General features: G+C 42.2%; 1 protein-coding gene across 6 annotated transcripts in view; it reads right to left on the bottom strand.

Moving 5' to 3' along the window:
- Positions 1–12,274, bottom strand: part of ARHGAP26 (Rho GTPase activating protein 26) — a 302,495-nt gene that overhangs the window by 47,550 nt on the left and 242,671 nt on the right. For all 6 annotated transcript variants that reach the window (XR_005583882.1, XM_039485733.1, XM_039485735.1 and 3 more), the window contains exon 20: positions 10,257–10,410. Coding sequence is in view for 5 of the 6 variants with exons in the window: in XM_039485733.1 (XP_039341667.1) it covers positions 10,257–10,410 (154 nt within the window). In the remaining variant the exon portion in view is untranslated. The remainder of the gene's footprint in view (positions 1–10,256; positions 10,411–12,274) is intronic.

Genomic DNA, 12,274 nt, shown 5'->3' with positions numbered 1-12,274 from the left:
GCACTCCATAAGAGCGGCTGTGACTGTAATTTTCTAATACCACCTCCAATCCCTTAGCACAATGCAGAAAGCTGGGGAAAGCAGTGTGTGTCTGCTGGAAGTATGGGAAAATACAGGGCATCAGAGCTATGCCTGGGTTCTCAAATCATTGTGGAGTTGGACTAAAATATAGCTTTTAGAGTTGAGCCAGAAAAGCTTTTGTAAATAAGTAAAAAAAAGGCTAAGATCCCAAATTATTTACAGAATGTTTGTATAGAGGGTTTTTTTAAAAAATTACAAATACATTTCAAAGCAATCCTTAAAGTATCAATCTCCCTTTTACCTACCATAACAAAATAAAAGATAATCAAGTAAATTCTGAAATCATTAATCTATTTTTTTAATTCAGCAAAACTCTTATCGAATTCCACAGAAGTTTCATCATAATAAGAACCTCAGTATATTTGGCTCAGTAACAACTTGTTCATATAGCTGTTTTCATCATAGGATCTCAAAGACATTAACTTACTATGCCTCAGATCAGTCCTATGTGGCAAGATGTCATTTTACCCAAGACAGAAAGGTAGCTGACATGTTTGGAATGGGACGCAGCTGTTCAGACACCATCCTTTAATGGTGCACAGTAGGTTAGGGAAGGGAATGGAAAACCACCATATCCAATTGAAAACTGCAGGGGCAATTAGTGAGGGAGAATGTAATTATCCAAGTTAGAATTTTGGAGGCACATCAGGGTTAACACAACAGCTTTCATGAAAAATGTGGCATGAAATCTTAGATTACAACAAGTGAGGACGACTGTGGTTGTATGCCTTATTTGAGTACTTTACCTTGCAAAGCCTGTGTTCAAGGTTTCGTATTTCTCCCTGCAAGAGTTAATGACATGACAGTTCAAAAGCAGGGCAGGGAGAGATGATGAATGGATATGCCTTAGTTCTTGCAGGTGGGTTGGGAGAGTCTGAATTCAGGTCTTTGCAAGTACAGACACGAGGAACTTATTTTTAAGATTTTTGTCAGAAACCCCAATTATTTGCATTTTTCTAAGTCTGCATATGTATTCAGTTACTGATTTTGAAACAGCTGTGTGTACTGCACAGCAGAAAGCTGTATGCCAAAAGGGAGAATGGATGGAATTTTTCCAGAATCTGGCTCCCCTTCAAACTTATGGAGCCACCACTCCACGATCAAAGTCATTGATGGACACTGTGGAACAGTCTTAGGGGGCATAGCCCATAGGTGCACCCCAAGAACAGCAGTGGGCCTAATAAATGTCACTCATCCATGCAGATTACTCTTGAGTTTCGAGGAGTGATTTGCCTGGAGGTTGAGGAATGGATGAGATAGGGACACACATTAACACTACTTTTGCAGAAAGTAAAAACTTTGCATTGGGGCTATTCCTATAATGGCCAGAATTTGGCTGTTGGAGTATTTCTGCTGGCTGCAATGTACTTCCAAATTTAGCAGCTGTTACACTGGCCAAGCTGTGTGATGTTTATGTGGCAGTGTTGCAAAGGAAAGCCAGTAATTGAGAGCTCATACAACACTCACCAGTGTCACCAGGCAACATAACGTGCAGGGCTTTTAACCAGCGAACATTTGATTTGAAGTTTTTTAAAGCCTAACTGCAAGCCATTCCCAGATCAAACCTGCCAGCACATTTAGCACAAGATGCAAAAGTGCAGGCAGAAAATTGAGAGCAAGGGCTGGAATTATATATGGAAAAGGAAAATGGCAACAATGGAGAAATCAAAGCTCCTATGAAGAATATAAAACCAACAAGCTGTTTAATGACCATCAGGTTTATTAGTTCTTTAGCTTCCATTATAGTAACGCTAGACTGCAGCCCAAACAAACGTGAGACACTGGCCCAAGTAAGCTGTAGTCTGTCTGAACTGGAACAGGCATGCAGAGCTGTCACTGCTTGTAATGGGCTGAGGCTGTCTTATCGTACTCATTAGCTACAGCTCTCTGTGGGGCCAATAGTTAGCTAGTGATTGTGAGGGACAGGGGAGTCCCTTCTCATTAAACAGCCTGTCACCCCTTCTAAACTGTTGTAGCTGAAAGCACAAACCCCTGAATGGGAAAAAAGGGAAGATGGATGGCAATTATGGTCTCGCTCAACCAGAAGATTAGAACATGGGATCTAGAATGATGCTGGAGCTCAAAGAGGAGGGAACAGGGTGGGTCTCCAAGGCTCCTGAGAGGATGCCAAGAATTAAAAAGCTAATTTCTCTGTAGGAAACAGAAATAAAGTCCAGGGTCACCCCACACAGCTTGGTACAAGTGCCAGCATCTTACTAATAAAAGAACAGAAGAAGGAACCTTCAGACTTCCTTGATATTTCTCCATGAAACCTTATAGCTTTCATCAAACTAAAGCTAAATTAGACTTTACGAGCAGCCAAGATAGCAACTAAAATAGATACAAGTTTGATTTTAAAATCAGGCCTTGTTTGTACTTCAAACACAAACCGTTGTTTTAAGGCTGCAAACTGGCCACTGAAACGTAAAGGGCTGCTTGGTTTTGGCAGGTAATTAAAACCTTTGGTGAAGACCGCAGGTATGTCAACAAAAAATGACTTTAAAACCTATGAATTAAAGGGGGAGAATAGAAGAGAGAGCTGTTGTATTTTGTCATTTTGCGTCTGTGGGAAGAAGGCACTGGGTGTCAGAGAGGGTACTATTTTTGGAGCAGGAGAATGATTTGGTCTGCTGGTTCTAAGGCCTTGGCTACACTTGCGAGTTACAGTGCAATAAAGCAGCTCCGGGTGCTGTAGCTCACACCCCGTCCACATTGGCAAGGCACGTAGAGTGCTCTGACTCCGCAGCTACAGTGCTGCTGGTACTCCACCTTGGCAAGTGAAATAACATTTGCGGCGCCCCTGCTGGAGCACTGCAGTGCCAGTGTGAACGAGGTGTTGCATTACTGCGCTGTGATCAGCCTCCAAAAACGTCCCATAATCCCCTTAACTCAAGTGGCCACTCTTGTCATTGTTGTGAAATCGGCTGCAAGAATGCAGAAATGCCCTTTCAAAGCTCCGTTTCGGAGAAGCTGGCTGCTTATCAGCTCAGAGAAAAAGCAAACATTTACCTTTTGGAAGGGGGGGGGGGGGCAAACTTACAAGACAGCATGCTGACACACTCTCAGCACCCCAAAAAACACTCTCTCTCCCCCAACATACACACAAACACACTCCCGTCACACTTCACCCCACCCCCATTTGAAAAGCACGTTGCGTTTACTTGCATGCTGGGATAGCTGCCCATAATTCACCGCTCCCAATGCCACTGCAAGTGCTGCAAATGTGGCCACGCCAGTGTGCTTGAAGCTGTCAGTGTGGACAGACTGCAGTGCTTTCCCTACTGCGCTCTACGAAGGCGGGTTTAACTCACAGCGCTCTACATCTGCAAGTGAGCCATGCCCTAAGGTGCTGTGTGTTCACACCTATTTCTTAGCTGCAGTTATAGCCAATCCCAGCATAAGCAGAGGGCTGGCAGCCCCAGAGGAAGTAGTCTTCACTTTTTCCTTCTTTCTAACTTTTTGCTCTTTCTAAATCACTTAGGATCTACAATTTTTCCCTGTACCAGTTTTGCCCTCTTTTGTTCTGATCCAGTTCTGATCCTCATCTGTGTTCCTCGTCCGGCACAAAATAAACAACATTGGATAGCTTGTTTTGTTTGCTTCCTTTAGTAACATCAACACAATTCCAGGACAAATTCATTCGAAGTATAAGAAGTCCAAACATTTGAAAGTATGGAAATGCACAGCTAAGGCACTAAAACAATTAACTCTAGCCCACTAGCTCTCGAAACAGGGATTGGTTGGTCAACTTGTATTCCTTCTATTGGATAGTGCCACATAAACAGAACAAAAACAATGAAGGACCATTCATTTAACAGTGGCTATTATATCTCTCTTTCTTTAATTTCCTAATAATTGACTGGTGACTTTGAATTTTAAATGAGATATTTAGGCACTAGAAAATCAAAGTAGGCCAAATTTTAGCCCTAAACTATTTGAGTATCTCTCTTTAAAACCTATAAATTGAATCAAATGATCAAATTATTAACCTCAGCCACTGCCAGTACTACTCCTTTGTGAGCAAGATTAACTTTTTCCAAGTGAGGGGACTATATATTCCTAGATCCTCTGACTGCACCTGTTGTGCAAGGAGTTTCTTGCTCCGAAGTAATTCCTGTGTGTGTGTGTGTGTGTGTGTGTGTGTGTGTGTGTGTGTGTGTGTGTGTGTGTGTGTGTTAAAGAAGAGAGAGAGTCACTTCCTTCCTCCCCACACTTGGAATGTTAAGATCCTTGACTGCACATTTTGTGATTCAGTTGATGTCACTGTTACATGTCACCACCCTGACAGATAATTGATGAACTGTTGGCCATGGGGCAGGGTAGCTTTAATCATCTCTGAAATATGGTAGCCCTAACACAGGGATGACAGGGAGTGGAAAAAGCGGGATGGGAGCAGGGAAGAAGAAATAATCAATGAGTTAGAACCGAGAGATGGGGCTCATAAGCATAAACAGAATTTAGCTGGATTCTTGAAGGCATGTAGAATGGAAGGCTCCCTGAAGTCTTCACTGTGACATACACAGCAATTCTGGATTAGGTACATTCTAAGGAATGTGGTGACTCTTGCACTACTAAAGCAAATACGGTGGATTGACTTCAGTTTCTGTAGCTGTTCAAGGATTTACTGCAAAAATCCAAATTATTCAGCATGTTGAAAAAGCAAAACACTGTTTTATAGAGCAATTACTTGGCTATACCACACAGTAATAATCGCAAATGATGCAATACTGGCGTTGTTCTGACTGTCTGGCATTGACAGTCATTCTGTTACCAACAAAGTGCAACTCGTAAACAATGTTGTTCTGGAGCTAGAGGGATGAATTCTGCTAGTACTCACTCAATGTATTCCCCAGTGGCAACCAACAGCACACCTCCTTGTTCTCATAATTCTCATCATTAACAATCAACACTGGATTTCTGACATGCACCAACAGAATGCTATCCGCAAAGGGGCAAACACTCCAGACTTGCCAAAAATAGCACACAAATGAAAGGGTTTCTTCTCTTTATAAGCTGTCAAGTTTATCTCACAATAGCTGTATGGGCTTCTTAGTGGCTCTTCTATCAGGAGAGGTAGCATTGCCCAGTGGCCGGGACACCAGTCTGGAAAGCAGGAGTCCAGGGGTTTCATTCCCAACAGGGACTGTTCCTTACCATGTGTGAACCACGTGCACAGCACAACTGGGCTGATCTCAGTTGGGGTCTCTAGATGCTACAGTAGTAAAAATAATAAAATAAAACCAAGATAAGCACCATCTTTTCCTTAAAGCAGCCTGAACACATTTTCTACCATACGTACACTTCAGTGAGACAAGCAAGGTATGCAAGCAGCTTGGACGGCAGTCTTGTTGGAACACTGTTATAAAAGGACATGCTCAAAATAAACGATACTTCATTGAACAGCAAGCATGTCCCAAACAGAGTAAAATAACAGTAATGATCAAGCTTGCTTTATACAGCACCAATATCATGTATACAGAAAAAAACCAGAGATGTTTAAAAATCCATGTTCCTTCTCTACACTAAGCAAGCAAACGAGCCTTTCTGTACATGGTGTTCCCTCCAACACATCCAAAAGACTAAGCTGCTCCCTACAACTGAAAGCAAAGATTAAACACCATTAGCCAGTATTGGCTGGTAAAAAATATCGGAATACAGCAGAGAATGGCTTGGTAATTCAATTACTAGAGTGCTGTCAACAGAAATTAGCAACATGATTTTTACATGGGATGGCAAATGAGGTTCAAGGCAAATATTTAAAGACAAACTAATACACTTCAACAAACAGGAATACAGCCAAGAACTGGGAGAACAGAATTGGTTTGTGCAGAGTAGACTGAACCATGTCAGCGATGTTCACACAAAACCCAAGGCACATACGGTGAATCAAGCATTAGCATCAACCATCATCATCAAATACACATAGTCTACTGAGAACTGTTGCACCAACCAGAGTGACCACAGCTGGCTGGATTGCACTAGGTATTATGTAGTGGAGTTTCCAGATCTCACTCAATCCTGCAAGTCCATGAATCTCTGGGGTGGCCCCCCCGGGCAGCAGCAGGTAGAGTTAGGGCATGCACCTCTTCATGTGTCAAGGGGCAGTTTGGGAGCAGGACATGCTGGGATGCTTTTGTCTATCCTGGTGACATGGCCAAAGAGCATGCAATACCACTTTTGAATATAATGAGCAACTGAAGGAAGGCCAGATCTCTGGGAGATTATGCTGTTTTGCACAAAGTTAAACCACTTTATACTCAGGATTTGGTGATGACAGCATAAATTGAATGCCTCTAGCTGCTCCAAGTCTGCCTGTAAGAGGGCCCAGGTTTCTGATCCATACAGCAATATAAGTAGTATCCAGATTTGATAGATCAAACTTTGTGTTAGTGAAAGACGTTTCTGCATCCATAAGCAAGACTTGGACTTCATGCAGGAGGCAGCGAGACCTATTAGCTAAAGTTTGCTGTGATTGTGTGAACTCTGCTTGCAGCCTAAGTAGATGAATTGGTTCCCACTCTCCACTCTCTTTGTGTGAAATGTCACAGTACTTGACAACCTCGCCCCACCCCAGCACTGGAGTTCTGGTGGCCCAGCTCTGAGGAGATAGACCTTGGTCTTCTGTCATGAGGTGTTCAACCCCATAGTGCGAGTGGTATCTTGGATATCTTGAAAGGCAGGGCTGAAATTCTCTGACTTCTCCACAAGCAAGAAGCATATTCTTGGCATAATCTTGGTTGGTGAACACTTCTTGACCAACCTAAGTGTGACATTTGGAGCGTCACATCCTAATATCTAATTGATAGCTTGACAGAATATTGCTGAGGCAAGAATGCATCACTGCTTCACACCTGATGATGTGTAGAAACACATCAAAAGCCATGAACTGATGCACACTCTTGCACTGGTACCCGTGTGAAGATTGTGCACCAGATGTAGCAGAACATCTGGAATGTCAACTCCTTTCAGTGAGAGACAAAGGACTGAATCAAAAGACACTCTGATGTTGATATATGCCACATGAAGTGGGTAGTTAAATTCTTGGTGCTGCTCAGCAGAAGCTGAAGGGTAAGGACAGGGTCTGTTGTCCATCACCCAACAGCAAAATCTGACTGCTGTGACAATTATGTCTTAAGGAGCGGCTGCATCCTTCCAACCAGAATGTGAGCAAAAAACTTTCCAGGGACAGATAACAGTGGGGTTGGCTAGTAGCTGCCACACTCAGTGTGAGATCCTTTGCCCTTGTACAGGGACACTGTGATGCCATCTTTCCATTCTGCTAGTACTTTGCCTGATGTCCATACTTTTAAGAACAGCTGATGCAGGCTGACGCTCACTGGTTCTAAGGCAACTTTGTGCAGCATGGGTGGAATACCATCAGGGCCAGCAGCACATCTATTCTGTAATTTTTGGATGGGATTTTGTATTTCCTCAAGGTCACATAGCTCTGGACAGTTGTTGGCAAGTGTGTGATTCAGCACATCTTCATAATGTGTTTTCCATCTGTCCAGGACATCATTCATCGATGAACAGGGAGAGTCGTTTGGTTTCATGGTGGGGATGTTAAAAAGCTGTTCATGGCTGCCAGCCAGGCGTATGATGGCTCAGTAGGCAGGCAGCAGATCGTTGCATTTTAGGCCATCTTTAGCTTTGTCAGCCAGGGAGTTGATGTAAATCTCAGGGTCATGTTTTGCCGTGACCCGGAAAATGCCTTTCAGCTATTTACATTCTTGGACATCTCCATACTTGTGTGCTTCTGCCTTTTTCACAAATATATAAAAGTCCTATTCAGAAAGCCAAGGTTTCTTGTGTGATGGTTTGAAGTGGATTGTTTCAGTGGCAGCATGTGATATAGCATTATGTATGCCACTCCAGGCGATCTTCATGTGATCCTCAACAACCTGTGTGTATGTCACAGCTTCAACAGGATCCTTGGACAGATGCTAGATATTGTACTTTTGGTGGACATCTGGCTTGCAAGATGTTGGAGATGTTGGAAGATGCAGCGAGAATTGAGTGACATCTAGTCTATGGTCTGAGTTTGCTGGTGTGTCTGCACAGCCGAAGACCCATTAAGATTTCATTATGGAGCGATTTCTGATAAGGATATGGTCAATTTCTTTCATACCACATCCATTATTTGAAATCCAGGTCCAGCAACAATTGTTATGGAATCTAAATCAGGACCAGACAAATGCTTGGTGACACACCATGTCAAAAGCCAGGTGGCGGTGTCATTTGGGGAACCTGAACCAAAAGGACCTATTGCAGTTTCATACCCAGTTCACTTGCAGCCAATTCACGGGACTGAAATTTCCTAGCAGTAGCAGTGTGTTGTGGTGGAGTTGATTGGATTTTTGCTGCTAGTTGGTGATAGAATGCATCCTTTTCTGCAGGTCTTCCATAGGTGCTTAGGCCACAATGACAGACAGATGTTCATGATGATGTTGGAGCCAAGCATAGTAAAAGCATGGAGAAATAGGTTTCCAGGTGGTTGAAGTTTGTGCTAGAAGTTGTTTAATAAGGAGTATCACACCTTGAGTTTGGTGTGGACCATTGGAGTGCAGGATGGTTCCTCCTTCCACACTAACTTGATCACTCTGTGGCAGACATGCCTCGGTGATGCTGGTGATTATGATCCTATAATGAGTGAGTTCTTTGACAAGAGCTGTCCTGCACCTAGTTCTGTTCAGTGTTGATATTTGCCATGTGGTGACATGGAATGTACCTCTGAGGGCTGTTTTGGACTTCCAGGAAGGTGGGGTTATCAAGGCTGTGCTTTGCCTAAGTGGGATTTAGGTCATACCCGTCCTATGCGTGCAGAACACATCCCTCCTCCGGGAGCCAGTAATAGCATAGGCATTCACCCTGGTGCTGCTGTTGCGGTCTGTCATGGCCAGTTGCCACTTCATTACACTATATCTCCTTGGGAGACTTAGAGGGGTTTTATTTTTGGGAGTACCATCCTCCTTCCACCCAGCTCAAAAAACTACTCTCAGTACAGACAACAGCCTTGTTTTTCAAAACTCTACAGATAATAGGTCTTCACTGCTGACAAACTCATTCAGTTCCCCAATTTACTAAATCTGAGGTTGTTAATCACAAGAGCAGATACAACGGCTAAAGTAGGAAGCTTCATCTGGACTAGATGACCTATCAAGGTCCCTTCCAGTCCTATGTTTCTATGATTCACGACCAAGGGACCAGAAAGATTTTATAGCCAGAGTGGAAATTTGCACCCTTTGAAGTGTACAGCGAGGAAGGAGTGGACCGGGTGAGGGAAGAGGGACTCTTCCTTAGACATTAGGTCACAGCATGACACCAATGCCATTCTTGTCACAGCACCCTAGCTACTGCAGCATTCTTCTTAGTCATTCTAAAGAGAAGTCTGATGACATGATTTATTAAGTGGCATATAGAAGTACATTGAGAAATGCAGAAAAACTGGGAGACACACTAAACTTGGCTTGGGCTTGTAAGAGTTCCACAGAGTCTGGTTGGGATCTGTTCAGACCTTCCGATCTGTGGGAAGGGGAGGGTCTGTGGGAAAATATTGACAGACACAGCAAAGCCCGAAAAGGAAGGAAATTCCTCTCAACAGCCTATGCCACAGCTCAGCTGTGACTGGTTCAGGAGACATCACAATAACTCAGCCATCCCCTGGGAGTCATCATAAAAGCTGCTATTTTTTGCCTTAAACTTTCCTGATGAGGGAACTAATATCAGAAGCAAGGGCACACATCTGGCTGGAGACCAACTGTACTGACAGAAGTCTTAGATTTTAATGAAGTAGGAAGAAAAACTATTCCATTAATGCTGTGTTCCATTGTTTTATTTACTTATTTACTTTCCTCTATGCTTCCCAGAGTTTAACACCCGATACTTCACAACAGTGCAAGCAATAACGCAAAGATCTACTTGAAAATGATCAAAACACCCCAGACATTCAAAATAATTAGAGCACAAAGTAGCCAACAGGTATAAAAACAGTAACTAATTCTCAAATTTAGACCAAGTTAAAAATGCAATGCACATAACAATGCTCCCATTAAAAAACAGAATGTTAAATTATATTCAACAGACTGCTTTGACTCACACTAAGATGTGTCCTGATTGGAGATACGTAGGTTGATTGGATAGAGACCCTATGACATATGAATTATCACTGTACTTACAGCGAGTTTGGCCGACTAGGTTTAATCACTTCTAGGTCAGGGTCACTTGAGTTCAGGGTGGGTTGGAGAGTGCTGTTGGAGTGGAGGAAGCTGTTGACGTTTGAAGAGATGACAGATTCCAGGCTGGAGTTGATTATACTGTTCCTTGTCTCCTCTAAAAAACAACAAAAAATATACATTACTATAATTAAGTAAAACCTATTAAGTTGTTAGAAAGTAAAGAACAGACTTTTGCAAGATACAACAGTTGCTATTAATAGCTTATATCTTTATGTTGATCCCAAGGAAATACACAGAGTATATAGAAATTTCTTCACCTATACTATTCTTTAAAGCTGAAAGTATATGAAACATGAGTTCCTCTTATTCTGATTATGCAAATACTTTTTACTTAAGGACATTTTTGGTAAGCAAAACATTCACTGGTTATCTTAGGCCACTAATATCATCTTACACGCAAAAATTCCAAAACCCTATGCACATTTTAAATAAACATTCAAAATTATACACAGCAATCAATTTACCCATCACTGAAATTCAGCCATGTCTAGGGTGAAACATTGCAAAGCAATGGTATAGAATAGAAAGTAAAGAACAGATTACCCAACTGAAATTTAGTTAGGCAAAATGCTACCACCTAAGATGGTACTAGGTTAACAATTAGAGCTATTTCCCAAGTAGCTCCATAGTCAATAATGAGATGTTGACATTAACAAGAAAATGTTAAGACATTTTTTTCCATTTTCCATCCGGCTGTATTAACATCTATTCCTGTAATTAGTGCTATGGTCTAGCACCTCTGTTTTATGTCTCATCTGAAAGATCATCTCTAGCAGTACACTATACTTTTCACCTCACCATCCTACACCACAGAGGCACTGATTCTGTCCTGATTCAGATGGAATAGTGCCACTGAATCACTAGCATTCCTTTTTGAAGCACCTAAATGTTTCTAAGGGCATATATCTACCCTGCAATGAAAAACCCATGGTTGGGCCCATGCCAGCTGACTCGGGCTCATGCTAAGGGGCTGTTTAACTGCAGTATAGACATTCAGGCTTGGGCTAGAGACCAGCTCTAGGATCCTGCGAAGTGGGAGGGTCCCAGATCTTGGGCTGCTTCCCTGTAATGGAAGACAATGCAATCATGAAAAGAGGTAGTGTCCCTCGGCTGGACTAAAAACCATAGAGAACACCTCTTTAACAGTTAATCTTCCAAAGCAGGGATTTTCCATTTGCATTGTACTAAAGGCTATCAACAAAGCTAACGAGAATTTATATCAGAGGGGTAGCCGTGTTAGTCTGGGCCTGTAAAAAGTGACAGAGTCCTGTGGCACCTTATAAACGTATTGGAGCATAAGCTTTCGTGGGTGAATACCCACTTCGTCGGATTTACGTGAATCATTTATTCCCAGTCTCTTCCGATCAGATATCTCTGCTGGATTCTGGGGAAAAACTTGAAATGTGCATCTATATTTTTGTACACAGCGGAACAAGGAACAGAACAGAAATCCAACATAAACAATATGAGTGGAACACTTCTGTAATATTAAAAATTAATCTTGGATACACAACAGGAAGAAATCCTCTGCAGTACTGTGAAATAACTTAGAAACAATGTTGCCACAACCATAATAGAGCATGGCATTGAGTAACCTCTTCATCACCACTTCAAAGGGATGAAGACTATATTAACAGAGGGTTCATGGACAAGGGCAAAAAGAAAACCTTAGATACACATGCTACAACTATGACTCAAGACTATTAACAGCTTCTCTCAATCTGTCAGCTCAGACACACACACTTTGTTCACCTATGCTGCAGGTAATATTTTTACACTTTGTAACACTGGATTGGGACCTTTGTCATTGTGTCCAACCAGATGGGTTTATTTCCTGTTATTTTGCAATTCTGGTCTCCTATGCAAATAAATATATATTTTATTTAAGAAAAATGGAATTGGATGCGGTGACATGTTTGGGCTAATTACCATTAGGACCACCAGAGAGACAAAAATCT

The sequence above is a fragment of the Mauremys reevesii genome, linkage group 8 (assembly GCF_016161935.1).
Source record: "Mauremys reevesii isolate NIE-2019 linkage group 8, ASM1616193v1, whole genome shotgun sequence".
In the NCBI taxonomy this organism is placed as follows: domain Eukaryota; kingdom Metazoa; phylum Chordata; order Testudines; family Geoemydidae; genus Mauremys; species Mauremys reevesii.
This window is presented reverse-complemented; position numbering and strand designations above follow the sequence as displayed.